At 40.4% G+C, this 19,178-nt stretch overlaps 1 protein-coding gene across 8 annotated transcripts in view; it reads right to left on the bottom strand.

The window, feature by feature from the left end:
- Positions 1-1,558: 1,558 nt before the first annotated feature.
- Positions 1,559-19,178, bottom strand: part of OTOA (otoancorin) — a 41,477-nt gene continuing 23,857 nt past the window's right edge. For 5 of the 8 annotated variants that reach the window (XM_082064867.1, XM_082064869.1, XM_082064868.1 and 2 more), the window contains 8 exons: positions 16,186-16,373; positions 11,934-12,089; positions 10,372-10,514; positions 9,859-9,995; positions 8,834-8,931; positions 6,754-6,946; positions 6,025-6,114; positions 1,559-5,444 (listed from right to left, as the gene is read on the bottom strand). In XM_082064867.1, the coding sequence (XP_081920993.1) occupies positions 6,047-6,114; positions 6,754-6,946; positions 8,834-8,931; positions 9,859-9,995; positions 10,372-10,514; positions 11,934-12,089; positions 16,186-16,373 (983 nt within the window). In that variant the 3' untranslated portion in view covers positions 1,559-5,444; positions 6,025-6,046. Of the gene's footprint in view, positions 5,445-6,024; positions 6,115-6,753; positions 6,947-8,833; positions 8,932-9,858; positions 9,996-10,371; positions 10,515-10,534; positions 10,826-11,933; positions 12,090-16,185; positions 16,374-19,178 lie in introns of those variants that run through there. The other 3 variants (XR_014185344.1, XR_014185345.1, XM_082064872.1) reach the window with 3 other exon arrangements.

Raw genomic sequence — 19,178 nt, 5'->3', positions numbered from 1 at the left:
ATAGCATAAACATTGAAATCTTTAAATAGCTTATATATTCCCTGAAAAATAAGAATTAGTACCTCCCGTGGAGTTTATCTTTTTTAAACGTATCCACAGCATGACAGAAAAAAGTTTACTTATTTTCAGGGATTAGAAATCAAAGTCTGTCCTCTTAAATCGTGTTTGCAAGTATAGCAATACAACTCCTTGACAAGCCCTATAGTATCTTTTATTTTACTCTTACAATGCCCTAAGAGGTTGTATGTGTTACATGTGAAAAGTTTAATAGATTTGAACTCTAATAGACTAATTGTTTTAAACATATTGAATAATTTTCAGCCTCAAATAATGTTTGATTTAATTACGAGTAAGTTGCCTACTTGAGGACACGTTAGGAACCCAAATCCAGCACCTGGAAAATTTGTGCTTAAAACAACAGCATTTGGGAGAGCTCCCCAGGTCCATGGTACAGACGGCAATAGTGGGGGGAAAAGTGCCACTAAGGATGACCTAAGTGGTTACAGTGCTGTGGCACTTCCATCACTATGTATAAATGTAATAAAGAGGTCTGAAAGTACAGTTTGTCTTAAAGCACTGTCTGAACTAGCCAGATGAGCTGTTTGACAGAGGTTTGATTGAAATATGTACATTTAATGCGTTAGATGTAAACACTTCTAAAAGAATTAATATGGAAATAAAAGTACCTAATAAAAACACTGACAAGTACATGACCAGAATCTATTTTAACAGATACATTAAAGGCAGAGAGCCGACATCCCTTCTCTTTCAACCCCTTTCTCAGTTCATGTAGGATATATTCAGAACATGTTTGTGATCTAAGTTGTTTTCTGACATCTGATAAAATATTGAAACACGTCCAGGCTGCAGTTAAAGGTGACCCAGGGCCACTTTAGCTTGTGCATCAAGCCAACACATGATTTTAACTACAGCAATTACTATTATTTGATAAATCAATACATTTCTTTTCTATACAACAGTTAAATATTACTGGGGAAAAGAGTACCAGAAAATACTATCCTGCTGTATTTGTGAGAGATCAGTATTTTTCACTGTTTTCATTTTTCTTCTCTAGGAATTTACTTCTGTGCTCTCTTTTCCTTGTCCACCCACCCACCCACCATACTTATCAAAAACATTTTCACTGAGATAAAGAGACCACAATGCTTGAAGTTGTGTACCAGCCTAGAATATCAGCCTGTTTTTAAGGGGAAAAAAATAAAAGAGGAAGAGATTATTTGAAATTTGATTTCTACTTCTCTTGAAGACAGGTGATCGCAAGGGAACAAGGTATCGCAGTTTAACGAGTTCCCGTTCCTCAACTGAAATGCCGTAACTGGCTGTGCACTCACTCGGAAGCAGCGTGCGGTGTCCATAACCACAACGCAGCAAGAGCCAGAATACCAGCAAGTGCACGATGGCCAGTGCTACGGGGCTAACTGCTCAGGGGACATGTTCCAGGTGACTTGCTTTTTTTGTGAGTGTCATTTGAGTTAGACAGGCCTCTCCCATAACCCCAGGTGCGTTTGGCTGGCACACCTGGGAGGCACATCTCACATCTGCTTCAACGTGGGCAGAATGGGACTCTAACAAGGTCCTGGGACTGAAATCTGTGTTATGGGAAGATAAATCAGGTGGTGATGATCCTAAGATCAGCGTAGCAGCCAAGTGATAAGCAAATCTGCCATAATGCAGTACATAATTGCTTCTGGAATATTTCAGCAGAATATAAAAAGGCGTAAAGGGCTTCTTAAAATTAAAGAAGGATGCCATTTTTTTTTTAAAGAGGTAACTTTAGAGCCTCACACTGACAGGAGTTGGTTAGCTCTGATGTGACAGATTGGGATCACTGGGAGTCAAACATTCTATGTACTGTACAAAACTTGACAACAGCCATAATGCCAGATTTAACAGGGACAGTTTTCAGACACTGTGGATGGGTAGCTGTTTTCTTATCTTCCAGGATGTAGAGATACTACAAATGTGGCATTTCTTCAGTACCGGGTGCTAGGGATATTTTCTCTACTGGTGATCCAGAGCCAGGAATCTCTTTCTCTTTTCTAAACACAATTCTGAATATAAAGTGTCAGGCACTGAAATAATAAGCCAACAAAGTATTTCTTCCTGTTAACCTCGTAAGAATCCCACATCCAATCAAATGAATTACATTAAATACTTCCTTGTACATACTGCTTGGACAGGGCCACCTGTCGCATGGTTTACAACACTTAGAATATCTAGGCCTACACCAGCCTTATGTCAGACAGTCAACAGTCGGATGTATATCCTGCAGTAGGTACAGCAGTGCCTAGCAACGATCAGAGTAGTCACAAGTGTAGAAGAGGGCTGCAATTCTCACAATATGCAGATAGGAAAATGATTATCACGATATATATTCAACAGCAGATTTATGCATTCATCTGATTTTTTTTTTTTCATTCTCAAATATAAACATTAGAACTGAAACGATACAGGAAAAATTAAGCTTGGTTTAAACAAATGTTACCCACATTTACGACAAACAACATTTCTTTAAGGATCAAAGAAACCTTTATACGGCATTTCTCTGTCGTACATTCTTCCCCAAAATCCCGATGGTGTGAAAAGCGAGGGACTGTGGGACATTTTTCCCACAGATGCATTCCAGTGAAAGAGATCACGTGCATTTTGTACTGAATGTACGAATGCACAGGGGGCAGACCCATATGACTAGTAGTATCGTATGGCATGGATGCCTGCTTTAGGGGGTTCTGTGGTTTGTTTCACCAGAGTAAAAAGGGAAATGTACATGTTTCGGCTTCCTCTCAGCAGTGGAAGTGTGCCAGATTGTGAATGGATAGCAGATTACATACATGGAGAGTAAATTACCTACCATGCATACTAGCGCTCTCCTCCTCTTTCTCTCCTTTCCATTGATTCTTCCCACAGAAATTAAGTTTCAACAGTTTTGAAGGAGGTATCTCATGACTCACATTTTTTGTAGAATGGGTTTTTCTATCAGTGACCTTTACAAGTGGTACATTGGCAAAAGTAAAATTGCTTTTCTACAATACTCACACCATCTTATGAACCAAACAGAATTTGTAATTTCACCGTGAAATAAGTACAACATTGAGTGCTCCATATTTACCTTTCCTACACTACTCTTAGAAGAAACAGATATGTCTTTGGCCAAATGTAAATGCAATGCCCAACTTATAATTATTAATTTAATAAAATAAATAAATAATCAAGGAGTTCAGCTACTTAAAGCCACTTGTGCTTGAAAGAAATTACAGTGCAGATGGTGCAAAACAAAGAGCTCACTCCTGCTCCAATTAAAAGCTAAACTCTAACTCACATAATTGCAAACAGACTCACTCCCAGGTACATTGACAGAAGATGATCATTTTCAGCTCATACCGATTTCTGAAGTGCTTGGTATAGCTAAGTCATGTATCTGACTTAAACAGCTGACCTGGAAATGCTGACTGTCTTCTTGATTATGAAAATATTTTCCTGCATCTTCACTGAAGTGCACACAGAATCCAAGTCAGGCAATTTCTACAAATCAAACAACCTTTTAGTACGTTCACATCTAAACCAGGCAGAACTTTTAAATGTGAAAAAACAGATAAATCTTTATAATGTATTTGATCCACCGAGGCATTTTTTTGTTTTACTGGTCATTTGCATGTATATGCTGGGATTGCTAAAACAATTTATTTTCTATTTAAATACATAGGTTATTTGCCACAATCTACTGTTTAAATGCAGAATAGTAAACACAGCGGGAAAAGCTGAATCTTCTCATTAACATTAGAGAAGAAGGTGCAAGGCGGTTTGCAGCAATAGTAGCTCTTTGCTCATAAAATGCAATGCTAAAGCATGTAGCATTATCTCTAACATCATGTCACACTTTCCAAGGTCAGATACAGGCAAAGGCAGTTTTCTAGAGCAGCAGATTGCTACAGGGGTAGAGGGGACAGAAGGGCTGAGAAAGGGCCATGCTCTCACTGCCTACTTTCCCAAGAACAAAGCCTGACAATCGGGTTGGTTCCTGCTGCTGTAAGAATTACAGCATATGTGGGACTGTGGTGGGAGCTGCTACTCCCAGCAGCAGCAAGAGCCAACACCATCCTTCCCCCGGCAGCAGCGAGCCCCTGCCCCGGCGTCCCCGTCCAGCCCCACTCCTATTGCTTCCCCACCTGGAGCAAAATTTCAATTCCGCTTTCAGGGATGCGAAGCTAGAGGTAATGTTTGCCATAAAGAAATACAAATAAAAGTTTGAAAGGTGTTCACTACAATACAGCCTGTGGTGGATTCACTCGACTCCCCGCCCAGCCAAACCAGCAGCAGTTTGGTACAGCCCGACACGAAAAGCTAATATTTTAAGTCTATGCATTGCCTTTCTTAGTCTAGCAACGATAAAGACTTGCAATGGCAAAATGGAAAACTGTAGCATGCATTCTTGGCATAAAACCACGTTGAATGACATAAAAATGTATGTTCACATGCAGAGGATTTTTAATGTATCTGTTTTTTCCATTGTTTAAAATACAGAGGCATGGCATGAAAAACATTAGACATGTAAGCCATATGTTGATAAAACACATGAAATTGTTTGTGGTTTATAACGATGAGAAATTAGTTATTATAGAGCTTGTAGAAAGTACTGGATTGACTGTCCTAGTAGTACGTAGACCCAATGAACACTATTCCCTTACCATTCCCACGCGTGTGCTTCAGCCCTGCCCGAGGTAAGGGACTACCTCATGATGAACACAAGCAGGTTTCCATGGCGCCTTTTGTCACGTGAAATACTAATGGTACTGCCAGTCCCCTCTGTGTCAACAGTTCTGGTGTTGAATACATGCAGCCACGGGGAACTACGTTTCACACAGGTGCTTAAATTGTAAGAACACATCATCACTTCTTATCTGAGCAGGATTTAAACCAGCAGCCCAGAGATGAAGTTATTTTATTGCAAAAGCCGTAACTTTTAGTCTGGTTTCTACTATGCATGGAAGGATAGCCTCTGTCCTGAGGAATGTACACTCTAAGAAGAAAACCTAACAGATAGATGCAATAGTGTGACCAAATTAGTCAATGTAAAAAGCACTGGGTACAATACATCAGCCTCCAAATAAGTCACCTGCTACCGGTCTCCTGGGTCATTCAGGCTCCTTCCTAACACGTAAGCATACCTTTCAGTGATTTTCTCAGGAGACAGACAAGCCATTTCCAGTTTTAAAATCTGTCTGAAGTATTTGAAGGGATCCTGTGTTACTGGTTAATGGTAAAGGGTAGGGAAAGGGGGAACTTCACATCAGGATGGCAGGTGAAGGTGTTGCTTTTAAGAAATTAAACACTTTACACTCAGGCATCTCAGAGCCTCTTGATTCTACTGTCAGGCTGAGCTGCAGCTCTTTATCTCTAGCATCTCTTCTGCAAGCTCCAGGACACTGAAAATCGAAAAGCAAAGAAAAATATTAAGTCTTTTGATGTACCTCAATTTGCAGTCTCAAAGACTAAGTAGAACACTTAAGCATTTATTTGCTCAATTTGAATTTCTTCCTTAAACCCACCAGTGCTCTTATTCAATTTTAGCCTGTCAAAATGGTAAAATCCAATGAAAGTTAATGGCAACCTTCTTTTAATTAAAGATTATCAACGCAGTTGTGGAATAAAATCTTATCAATAAACTGAAACAGGCAAAATACAGATTAATACAATATGTTCCAAATAACAATGCAGTAATGGATCAGTGTTACATGGAATTTTAAATATACTTTTGTTAAGGTTAGCTTTACAGTAAAGATAAGATAAAGTTCTTTCCCCTTGATTAGATTCTAAGATAGTCTAACAGAGGTACAAAACACCTTTGTAATACAGAAAAATCATTCAGAAATTTTTATCTCTGTATTCAGAGCTGGAAGGGGGTCCCACGGTCCTTCATCCTGTGTTGCTACTGATAAGCCACCACTGTTACAGATGAACTATGTTTCTGTTATAAAGCTACCTCTTATTGAAAATATAATTTACCTCAAGCTTAACAAATTTGGATTCAGAAAGGCAGGTGCAGCATAAACACAGCACATAACCAGATGCTGAAGCCACTCAGACAGGGAGCACCTGAAGAGCAGAAGGCATCATTTGTTAGTGTCACTATGAAGTTCAGCATAATTTGCCCAGTATAAATTGCAATATGGAGAAGTAAAATAAACCACTGAAGCAAATATACTAATAGGCTTTAATTCCAAACAGGATAGGAACAGCAAGAAAAACTGTTCAAGGGGTCTTACAGTCTGGATAAAGATGCTAACCCACCCCAGTGCTCCCTCCTTTCCCACTAGCAGCTCTGCAAACAAGGTTCTGCTGCAGATAAAGGTTGTGATCTGAAAGTCCAGAGGTGGAGATCTCTGCCTTAAATTTAGGCAAAGAATACAGGAAAGAAGGAGAAGGAAAAGCTCACTCTTTCAGGCTACATTTTACAGAAGCTAGTGCTTAGCATCGTGTAATGCTACTAGCAGCATATAGTTGTTAATGCCACCTGACAACCTTCATTATCTCTTGCTGTGGCTAAATCCAACAACATCCTTGCTGTTTGTCGTGGTCAGACATGATTTGAGGCATGAGTTAAAACGCTGTTCAGAGAATTGACAGTAACCCACCTTCAAAATACAGGTCTGATTCTGGTGGATGCTGTGGGACTGCACACCCCGCTGGAGCGTGTGTCCTCCTCCAAGCGGGAGGAGGGACTGACCTACTCACCGCCCAGAGCCGGGGTTTGCAGCGCCTGGGTAGCGCTCGCACCCTGTTGTGTCCCTGGGGTGCTGGGCCTGGCTCCGTCCAGCGCCAGCTGCAGGCTCTGGAGCTGCAATGCATTCAGATGCTCACGCTGCGACCTCGTAACCATGGCGGCATTTTCAGGGCCCAGGTTTGCTATTTGCTCTGGGGACAATGCCTGGGAGGAATAAAAGCCAGAAAAAAATGGGTTTAGGCCGTCAATTATGTAAGGCAGGTAAGAAATCGGAAGTCAGCACTGCCTTGGCATTTGGAATGAGGGGAAGTAGCCTTCAACATTGTGTTGCTGTAAAAGAGCTCAATAGAGCTTAAAAAAAATCCTCTGCGTTCATTTACTCCACTGACCACTGAGCTGTCTTTCACCCTTCTCTTTGCTGCTGGGATCTGACAGCTTGAGAAGCTTTCTATGCCAACACTGCATTGGACACTTCTTCAATATATTGCTGGCGTTTAATCTTCCAGCCATTTATTTTCTGATTTGTTCAAAGACTAGTGACATTGTACATCCTCTTGTGTTCTCATTTATTTCCTCTTACATCTGCTCCCAAGTAACCTCACTTGAACCTATGTTTGACATTTGATTAGAGTTAGCAATAGACCAATGAGATGAAAAAACTCATGCTTTAATCTTGTTATTCAATTTTCTCTTTTAGACTGAAAATCTTCCAAGCTTGCTCATATTAAAACTCATGTTTGAAAATGAAACATGGTAATAATAATCTTACAGTAATTATATTATATCACATAGCAATTAACCAGTTTGTAAAGCCTGCATGTATTGGGCATGCTGGATTGCTTTGATTCTAGTTAACATTCTGCAGGCACAAGAATTGTAGCCCTCCTACACAAGCCTTCTTTGCTGCAACAATTCTGCATTGGGTTCTACTTTAAGGAGACTAAATTCCCATTCCAAGTAGGTCAGACAATGGAGCATATAATTCCCAGTTTTTCATAGTCTGCTAAATGGTGTGCACTTTTCAACTGAGTAAACCCATGTAAATGACTACAGGTCCAGAAATTTTGAATTAAGCCTCTTCCTAATTCAATTGAAGTCCATAACACAATGTAATTTGTCATAAATCAAAATCTGATTAACATACAGTCCTAAAATGAAGCTATACAAAACCCATGTTAAAACAAAATCTGCTCTGAATCTTTCATATACAGAAAACTCCTCTGAGAAGGTGCCCTGTTCTTTGTTAAGCACATTTGGTAGTGTCATTACTATTCTTAATAACAAAAATGCTATTTGAAAGAAATTCTACAAGCTGCCATAGGTCTTCAGCTGTTTTTCAAATAAATAGTCTCACTAAGGACATTTCAAACTCTTCTCGACTGCCAGTGGTCCTGTGCAGAACAGTGGGTGTTCAAGGAGTTTTTCTCTGTTATGGAAGCTGACATGGTTAACTATCTGTTTAGCTCATCTGTCCATAAGTAAACTGCTTGCCCGAGCATCTGAAAGAGACCCACCTGGGCAGAATATTAATCTTGTCACTAAGTCGAATAAGTCTGGGGCAATGATCTCAAGATCCGTGTTCTAATTTCTGGTCCACATTCAGGCCTGGTATAATTAGATGTCATTCCTTTCTGATCTCTATCTACTTGTACAATCTGTTTTTTAGAGCTAACTCGGGAGAATGTTGCCAGATTTTAGGATAATAAAAAAGCTCTCACATAGCAGAGAAATGTGTAGCTTTGATAGCATCCTTGAAAATATTAATAAACAGAGAAGAAAACTCAGATCTGAACAGAATGTTGGAAGAAAGAGAGTCCATTCCCTGTTTCCTGATCCTAGATCTTTACTTTTTCCTTGGGACAGATTCTGAAGAATAAATAAACCTTGTCTAGCACATTTTATGAGCATCACAAATTCAGATGGTACAGCTGAAAGTTAATATTTCAGATTCTTGACTGCCTCTCACTTAACACACCATCGAAAAATTCTTGCTGAAACCCAGAACCAAACTATAAATCAGTGCTGCAGCTTATTTATACTAGAGTAAATATTATAGAAATTTGGTTACTTCTTCGGTAATCAAACTCTTACTTGGAAAATTTCAGGAGGTATACGTCTTATTCCTTTTGGCTGGAAATAAGGCATCAAGTTTCTATCAAATGCTTTTAATTCATCCTCATTCAAGCCACCTGAAAAAGATAGCAATAGAACTCAGTTAATATTCTTTTTATTAGATTTATTTTTAGGCTAACACAAATTTTAAGCATTTATACAAAATACCTAGTAAATTGTTTACTCCAGTGCATTATGGAGATAGATTCTGGTTCTTTTGTTGTTTTGTTTCTTTCATTATATTCTAACATTTCAAATCACCTGAACTTAACCTGTGGTATGGCATGTACTCAAGTTACTTTAGCTTGGAAAAGAGACAAAAGAGACAATGATGAAAATCACTAAAATAATAAGAACTGTTATTAGGGAATGCTTGTTCACAGCCTCTTCTGATGCAAGATGAAGGAGCACAAGCACGCAATGCGAGTTATTTCTTCACCCATTAGCTACTTAGAGTGTGGAATCATTGCCACAGGCATCGGGGATGCTAAAGTTCATGACCATGAACAGAACTGTGCGTGACCTCTGGCTCAGGAAGCCCCTGAGAGCACGCTGGAGCAGAACCACTCCAGGCTAACCCTGCTCTTTTGCTCTTCCCTGGGCAGCCCGTTTCCAGTTCTGGTGGCAGGATGCTCGCTCAGCTGCAGCACTGCCCCGATCCCATAGGGACACTCTTGTAGCAGCACATTCACAAATGGTGAGTGGGTCTGAAATCCTGGCTGGTTTTGCCCTCCTTGATTTACCTTTTCCAACTTATGGGACCCAAACGACTTCAGGTTGTGCTCCCCAAAGTCGGATTGAGCAGATTCAGAGAACCTTACAGAGAATACAACTTTTCCTTAGTGCTAATGAAACTGCTGGATGTCCATCCCTGCAGGTGACTCCTCTCTGGAAAAAAATGTCTTTTGCCAGTCTAGAAAAACGCACTGCTACGTGAACCTGTCTCTTGATGCTTAATAACAACATTTCAGAACCATCACCATCTGAAGTCCAAATTTTATTACCTGCTATAGTACCAATCTCTTGCAAAATAGAGCTGTTCCAGCTGGTAGCGGGACCAAACACAGATTCTGTTACCTCCTTAAACTGTCTCAGAACAGGGGTGCTACACAACAACAGGCCAATTCTTGCAACAGCAGCACTGCAAAAGGCAACAGGGTTAACGTTGCATGCTGCAATTACATACAATATTAAATATGCCTGGAATATACTTAGTCTGCTGTAAGAAGATTAAACCCATTTTCAAGTTAGAAGATATATATATAAATGTTTAATGCTTTGAGAAAGAAAAAGTTTCTCAATGTGACACTTAAATGGTGGGATATAAATGGCAGATAAAATCTAAAATTGAATATATTTTAAACAACCAGTGTATGTCTTCCATAACAATTACTGCCTTTCTAAAAGCATTAGAAGTGTCCTTTAGGCTTTTGAAATCTTGAAGGAAAACAAATTGCTTAATAAATTCTATCAATAGAGACACTAATAAATATTTCATTAAGTATTAAATGCAGTACCTGAATTCAGCAGTCCTTATGGACATGATTTCCGAGGAGTTCAGAGCACAGAGAATAGCTCCTAAACCAACTAAATCAAAGCTTTTTAGTGTACTGATCGTCTGGCCAGAGTCTTCTAGAAAACCTTGCAAAATAGATCTTGCCTACAAAAGCAGTAAGATATTATACATGAACAGTGTAAATATAATTGAAGGCTTTGTTACTAGAGGCTCAAAATCTTACCAGAAACTATGGATCATATATAAACCTGAGCCTTCCCAATGTAATCAGTTGGAGTTTTGCCATGGCTTTCAGGCAGAGCACAGTCACCACCCATATGTGACACGTAAACAGGGCACTGTTACACAACCACTTCCCAGGTGCAAGGTGAGAGTACTCTGTTCCTCTTCTGCTGGGTCACGAGGAAACACTTCGCCAGAAGAAACAGGTGTTGAAGTGCCTAACATTTAAATTGCTAGAAGGAAACATAAATTACTCAAGGGGATCAATATGAGACTTCTAGTTTTTGTAATACTCAGGTTGTCCTGTTTAATTTAAGTGTCATATATAGGTAGTGACCTGTGTTTGGGATTCATTTTCAGATATGAGTAGGATATTTGTACCAAAATGCCTTTGCGAGCCTAAGTTATTTAGGATGGTGCTCATCCTAAACTAACCACTTAAAAATTGTATGTCTAACTTAGACCTGATGCCAAGGCATCCTTCAAAGACAGTGACAGAAACAAGCATCTTTCAAGACTTCCTAATCTATGCACAATGCTGAGCCTCAAATGACTAGCTCGAATTGGCTGCTTAAATTTTAGACAACTGAAGTTAGGCAGGATGAATCTCTTTGAACTACCTATTCTTACAGCAGGAAACCTCAAAAGCCAACTACTATTGTACAAAACCCTCCCAAGTGCTTCCTACTGATGGTGCTGTTCAGAACAAGAAGCTATTAAACAGATTAGTGATATTTTGCCAAAGCTGGCTGCAACCATGCAAGCATCTGTGCAGTGGAAGAGCCCTGATGGGATGGGTCACACAGTCAGAAGTACACTGCCAACTGCATATACAAATACAGGCTTTTAACTCTTATGAGGAACGTCCCGTTGACAGAACTAGAAGTTAGTCAAGGAAAGGAAGATGAGAGGAGCCTGTTTGCTACTAACTGAGGCCTCTAGGGCAATGGATGCTGGGGCTGGGGGCACGGTGCCTCTTCAGTGATTACTCCTGGTTAGGAAGGGCTGATAGAGGAGATACTAGTGTCTGTTCTGGGGCCAGTGTGAGAGGAGGGGCTGACCGCTTTCTACTACTTAGTGAGCAATTGCTGAACAATACTCTTGTCCCTGCCACAACTAATGCTGATTGATGTCCACTTGGCCACCTCCCCAGGGAAGCCAGTGGCCAGGCAGACACCAGTGCTGACCTACCTGCCACTTTCACCGGGGTCCCAGCCACAGAACGGCAGCAGGGAGCAGTGGGGATTGCTGCGTCTGTTTCTTAGGTGATTCCAGGATTTCAGTCCCAAAGGACGTGAATCCAGAGCCTTTCACCAGGAGTACCTTCAGTAACGTACTTACCTGGGTAAGAGTCCATTCTGTTTGCTGACTAAGGACAGAAATGGTGTCAATAGAATGCAAATCCAGCTCTTCAATTTCATGTTCAGTGAGTGCCAGAGCAATGTGGCCCAGAGAAACAATATGATAACTCTTCCAGTCTGGCAGCGATCCCCAGACCTTCAGAAGAGATTCATTAATGTACAGAGTCTGTTAGATCATTATAATCTTCCTCTATACAAACCATTCTCAAACCCCTTAATTTTAAATGTTCCAGTACCCAAAGTGTGCCTCTCTGCACACAAAAGGCAGAGCTTAGGTATTGTTCTGCTTAGGCTTTCAAGGTTCTACACCAATAATGGTTAGTTTTTCTAAAATTGCTGTAACTTCTACAGCTTGAGTTTGTTGCTCGGTCAGTGCAGGGACTGCTGAAAGTGTTGCTGTAAGAGCAAGTACCACTAAAACCACTAAAAATGCGAGTCTGTGCTGAGATCCACACTGCCACGCTGCTGCCATGAACGCAGCACCGGGACTACCCGGGCTACTACACCAACTGCAAACGCTCCAGTGGAGTGGCTTTAAATTGCCTTTGCAACCAGTCATTCTGGCTCAGTCATGGACAAGTAAAGCAGAAATCGAAGTAGAGAACTGAGTAATACAGACAAATAGCCAATTCTTAAAGTTCTGATGTCTAGTTTTATGTGCATACAATATTAAAAATAAAAAACTAATTTTAATGTCTTCGTCCAGATACAGTTAAATCCGTCAGGCTCTGTAAAAACAAAGAAATAAGCAGGGGCTCTTCTGTACTAGTACCGATGTATTTCAACTGACAAGCTTCGCTGCTTTTCGCTTTATCTGTGATGTAGTTACAGTGATTCTAAAGCTGTCACAGACCAGCCCTAAGAAAATTTTGATTTCGGAAAAAGGTCTGTCTGAATAAGGAATAATGAAAGTCCATCAAGAGCTGAATTTGCAGAGGCTGGAACTGTCAATTACATTTAGTTAGAAACAATAGAAGACAGTAGTCAGTGGTCAGTATCTCTCAGGATGTGGCCAACTGTCTTTACAGAAACAAGACCCTGGGTTTCGGCTGAGGGAAGTGCCTTGAACAAGACAGGCATGTATTTCAAAGAAAAAGAAGAAAAGCTTCCTTTAACAGTCTCATGTACTCCAGCAACTTTGCTTGATGTCAGTCAATACATTACAGCTTTCTAGTACATGCTGCTAACTCTACATAGAAAAATAAAACTAAAACCCCAGTCCCAGGCTAAGTTGATCATCCATGCTGTCTGATTCACCGAAATATTTATTGCATTTTCAGGATAGCTACAATTTTAACTGGGTTTTGTTTGTTTGTTGTTTTTTGTTTGGTTTTGGCCTGTTTTTTTTTTTGTTTTGTTTTGTTTTTTTTTAATTAGATCAAAGCTGGCAATGACTTGCTGACAAAATATCTCTGCAGTTTCCTACTAAATAGTTTTTGCATCTTCAGGTACATCTGAAGCTGTACCATCTGCATCAAATGAAGAAAAAGGGCCCGATCTCTGGAATAAGATACTCCTTACACAGAGCTGCAGACTATCTGCTGTTCATAGCACCACACACACCCAACACAGCAGCCTCAGGACTGCTGAGCTGATTTTCTTAACCATGACCCTCGGTTTCAGGATTTGTTTCAGAGAAGCTTTGCTGGTCCGGTACCTCCTGACTGAGATTCCACTGTATCTTTTACGTTGGTTTTACAGTGTCATAAAGAAACAGAAAAAGGGTCTAAGCTTGGGAAATTTCTATATTTTCAAAAGAAAATAGATAGTGAAAAGTATTAGCTCAATTTTAAAGCTCTTAATTCTTCAGCTTAAGAGCTACATGACACACATGCAGTTAAAAATATAATGTGTCTATCTCCTGATCTAGGTCATAAACTACAGAGTTTGAAGGATTTCATAAATAGTATTATCTGACAATGCTGGATGAAATCACTGACATAACGGTATAAATAACACAACACATGAAACTGAAATCTCCTTTGTCCTCATTCACGTAGAAAACACAGACCCATATATCTGTTACTGCCACGGAGCTTGGAGACCTTCCATTTACAAGTGAGCTAAGCTTCTTACTTTCGTTAAGACACAATCCGATAACTAGAGTTTTTGAATTAGTTTGGGACCATGACTAGTACGCAGTTTCTTTTAGGGGAAATCAATCAATTAGGATAAATTAAAGCTGGCTTAATGAAATCTTTAATCAAAGATGCCCTTTAGTTAATAACATAACAGCATCTCATGCACATAATTTCTAAGCGCTTTGCCTGTACTGTCTGATTTCTCCTGCTTCACGTTCAAATTAATATCTAGGAAGTCTGGCTTTGTCTAGCAGCAATCTGTCTTACAAACACTCACGCTTACAGAATATACTTTCATTCAGTGCACTACAGATCTATACATCTTTGAACTGAATATGGCTAGGATTTGAGTGTATTAACCTTGTTGGCAATTTCTTGACAACAGACATCACGAATCATTACGTTGCACTGATGTAAAATATTTAATTCCCACTATTTCAGATAAGCATTGTTTTTATTTTCTTCTAGGATCACACTTTCTTTTCCCTCTTCCCACCCATGTCTGTGTGCTGGCAGAGGGAAGCTGTCTTGGGAAGAATGCATCTGATGTTGTCCTACTGCAATAAGGCAGTGGAGGCAGAATTGCACAGAATTGCTCACCATCTGCTTTTGAAAATCTGGTCAGTGCTGCTTCTCTTTGAGCACCTGCAGTTCAGGAGTTTTAGAAGCTGAACTTCACTGCTAAAGTCTGTACTGTTGGCTTATCTACCCAAAAGTCATGGTCATCTCTACTACTTTGGCTGCAGCTGCTGATTTAAGGCGCACCTTGTCCCTTGATCCCACTTTCCTCCGGAGGTCACAGCCCTCTCATCTCCAAGGATCTCCACTTGTGCTACTTGTACTACTCGTGCAGCCAACTGCACTTGTAGATGTTTCCTAACCTCATTCTGTCAGAATGATCTGATGGAACCTAAAAGGACTTTTAGAACATTGGATCATTTTGACAGAACAGGATTACAGAGTACCTAGCCATGCAGAGATGGAAGCAGAGAGCAGATAACCTCCAGCAGTTGCTGGTGACAAGAAGCTGAAGACAAGCTGGGGACAGTAACCTCTTCTCCTCTGCGTTTTCTGCAACCAAAAGAACTTGTCTGACTGCACTCTAAGCCTTTTCCTTGCTGAAAGAAAGTAAGTTTGGGACACTAGCTGTTCCCAAGCAGTGCAGGAAACCACAAAGCAGCAAGAGGAGGTCACCCCCCAGAGGAGTGCAATACCAGGAAGAGGGATGGAGTGCGGTCTGAGTTCTGTCCCAGCCCACAGCTGGCCAAGGCAGCACTGCTGGCACCCAGGCACCGTGCTGGTGCTCTGCCCAGCACAGCGCTCTGCCCGGGGGGCTCTGGCACAGACCCTGCGCTGCAGCGCCAGCGCGGAGGAGTTTTAGTCCCAGCCTCCCACACCACTGCTGCAGCCTGGGCATCACGTAGGGGCTGAGCCCAGGGCAGAGACCTCTCTGGGGAGCTCAAGAGGAGCTGCACTGCTGCGCTCTGAAAGACGGGTGACAGTGGTGCTGCAGGAGTGGTGACAAGAGCCGAGACTGCAGCCTGGTTCCTGCCCATGAATCTACAGGCCAGCAAAGACAGAAGTCATCTCTCTGCTGTGCTTCCAGAACTTGCACTCACCAATAGCATCCTAGTAAAGCCAGACTAAATGTGTGTGGGTTTTTTCACTCCCTAAAATTTCCCATGGATGCGTTTGTCCCTGACTGTGACAAGGTGGGAGAAAAAGCGTTATTCAGCTAGTAAGTCTCTTTCAGTCCACCTGCTTTTTACAACACTGTAAACTATATTTAACATTGATCTAGACAGTTTAATACTCTGAGCTTAATTCTCAGCAGGCCAATCAACAGCCTATAGTTCTGCTTGCTGATTTGTCATTTGTGAAACAAAAGTGAGAAGCAAGTAACTGAAAAGCAATTCAAAAGTCAAAGCACTTAAGTTTTTCAGCTGCCAATAGCTCAGAACAACTTGCCTGTTGACTCTAAAGCAAGGGCAAGAGTCTTCTATCACCATCTCACATTATTTCTCCAATAAACAATAAATATTCTTGCAGCAGTAATCACACTGCCATAGCACAGCTATTTTAGAACTGCGTAGTTCAATAACAGCAAAGCAAATTATGGACTTAATTTTTCTTCACAGACAGCATAGTTACCTGCTTGGCTTTTTCCTTCAAGGCAATAAGCTGGGAGCTGTTAAAACTTGAGACAGTCCCAAGAAGTTCCACATTTTTGTCAAAAGTCCCTGCATCCATGCATTTCAGTTCCTGAACTGACCAAAAGACATTTGCTTCTGCTAATTTAATAATTTCATTTGAAGAAGGAGCTCTGGTTCCCAGGCAATCTGGAAAAAAAGTCAAATAGCAAGCGTTTTCTTCGAGACAAAAAAATTCAAAGCAAAACAGAGATTTAAGAGGGTGACAGATTATGAGTCAACTGCAGTAGATAAAATGCTGATAAATTAATTATCTTGCAATTAAGTAATTTCTTTAAATATTTACATTGTTAACATTGTGGATATAAAACTAGAACTTGCCTAACTTGCAAGAAATTTGTTATATTCTTTGTCCTGCAACGGCACTGCATGCTGGAAAAGAAAATAGGAGCAGACGTATGTTTCAGAACAGTTACAATATTGCATGCCACAATAAAACAGAAATCTGGATGTGTGCAATAAAATTAACCAATATCTTACAAGTTTCTTTCAAGTTGAATTCCCTAAAGGCATCAAAATTCAGGTTAGGGCTTATTCTGAGGTAAAAGCACCATTCACTGAGAGTCCTGCTTAAGCATGACATGCAAATCTTTGGGATGACCTCAGTGGAAATCTCCATATAGCTATGTAATTGTTCACAAAAAAAACGTTGCAGCAGAATAAACTTCTACACATTCAAACAGCACATATGTGAATCCAGTTCAAAAGGAAAGTAACAGACATGACAGGTTCTTTCACTCTGAAATACCCTGACAAAGATGTATGTCTTGTAAGACTTGCCTGACATTTAAGCAAGGTGAAGACAGAAGCTGGATGTGTCAGAAAAGCACAGTGCTTGTTCTTTATGTCAATCATGTTGTTAAAATGTCAGGATGTAGAGATGGCTGTTCACTTAACAACAGAACTGTTTGGACACACAAACTCCATTTAAAACATTTTCTTTACGGTCAGGTTCTGGCCCTACGCGTGATCAAATGAGACAGTTTCTATTGTGTGCTTTAACAAATCCTGGTCTTTGTTGGCATAATCTGCCTCTAATATTGATGCAAAGCATAACTTAGAATCCCCATGTGGTTGCTTACTGCTCTCTCTCCTGTCACTAATTTAGGAAAACCTTACTTAATAATTATCTATACCAAATAATCCTTACATGTCTTCAGATATGGTCATTACCAATAAAAAGCATGAATTTCACAGCTGCTGTGCCTGAGCTAAGCTCCCCCAGATAAATAAATTAAAACGAGGATCTATAAATTAGATTTGTACTTTGAAAGGAGGCAAAGGAGGGATTTATTTGCATCAAAGGAAGCTGCAGTAGTGGGTAGAACACTGAAAAGACTGAATCTGTTGAGCAAACGAAAATGTTGTTCAGCTTCCCCTGTACCAGCTGATGTTCTGCTCTCCCTTTACACCGCCCTCTTGTGAAGCTGCATTGTTTCCCTTTCCCCTGCTGCAAAAGGTCAGCTTTTATAATGTAAATACTACCCATCCAGACTCAATGCAGTTCCCCTCCCCAGGTCATAAAAACCTAATATTTTGTGGGTTTGGAGAAAACATTTATTTTATTATTTGTAACACACCAGATACATTGGCTCAATTACAGAGGAAAATACTAATTAGACTCCTGGCTTTGCTTCCTGTATCTGATGCTACTTCACTCTTTCTTTTGCTATATAATCACATTTAGTTTGATGAAGAACATATTATATATAAAATATATTATAACATCTCAGTACTTGAGGAAAACAACTTGAGTTCTTTTTCCAGCACTGCCGCTGATTTCTGGTAGCATCTCAGACACACGATTCCCGAGTTTTGCATCACATGTTCCCTCTTGCCTAAAGCACCACAACTTTTGTTTCTGTCTTGAGGTATATAGACTTAGATGCTACAACTCTGTCACTGGTAGTTGTTACTGTTATTAATATTAGCTCACGACTGGACTGTGGGAAATGTAAAATAGCAGGATGGTAGCATGAAGAGCATCCATGTTATTCTAGAGCTATTTCCATAACACCCAGTTTCTAGTGATTTACAAATCAGCCCTAAAACTTCGGGGTTTTTTTTCATTAGTTGTGTGGAGTTGATAAGATTATGTTTGGTAACATAACTTCAATACCACACTTGGACTGCAGAAGTATTTCTTGGACTAGCACAAACAATCCTTCAGTTTTTCACTTCCCAGATTCCCCTCTAGATGAGCTCTTGCACCCCAAATGAAACACCAAAAGCCTCCAACAGCCTTGGATCCAAGGTATCCTTTGACCGAGATCACTGGCTTCACTGGCAGGTTTTATATCAGTTTTGCAATGCAGATGAGACAGCTCTGCAACTGCATGGGACATGAGTTAGCCTGATCAGAGAAGTCTTTGGGATTCATATTGTTGGGATCCAGAGGCCTAAAAAAGCACATGTAAGGACACAAGCATACTGAAATACCTGATGCTGAACATTTAGTCCTGTGGCCCACGCCTAAAGAAATATGATTTATGACCTGATGGTTTACTTGTTTGAGGATCATTGAATTTAATGCATACAGATGGACTAATACTCTGCTATTCCATCAGCTCGATTCTGCTTTTTAAAAACATGATAATCGTGTAATGACTCCTCTGATCAATAGAGGTCATTTTTTTTCCAGGCTATGCAAAAATACAACTCTATAGAACACCCTCTGTCTCTCTCTCTATATGAATACAGCATTATCAGCAACAAATTCATTCCCAGAGACACACAGTCACTCAGAGTTGCTGTTATACAAGCAGGTGGATTTCCGTGGTGGCTCAGGGCTTGCTGAGAGCTTGGACCTGTATTTTGTAAGTCAGAGAACCAATGGGGAGATTTTCAAAGACATAAAGACAGACAATACCAAACTCCTTGGAATTGTTGGGGTCTGAAATCCCAATAGTGCTCTCAAAAGCCTCCTCGACAGCA

Source organism: Streptopelia decaocto, assembly GCF_964273445.1.
Source record: "Streptopelia decaocto genome assembly, chromosome: 13".
Taxonomy (NCBI): Eukaryota; Metazoa; Chordata; class Aves; order Columbiformes; family Columbidae; genus Streptopelia; species Streptopelia decaocto.
Note: the sequence above shows the minus strand (reverse complement) of the source record. Positions and strands in the feature narration are given on the sequence as shown.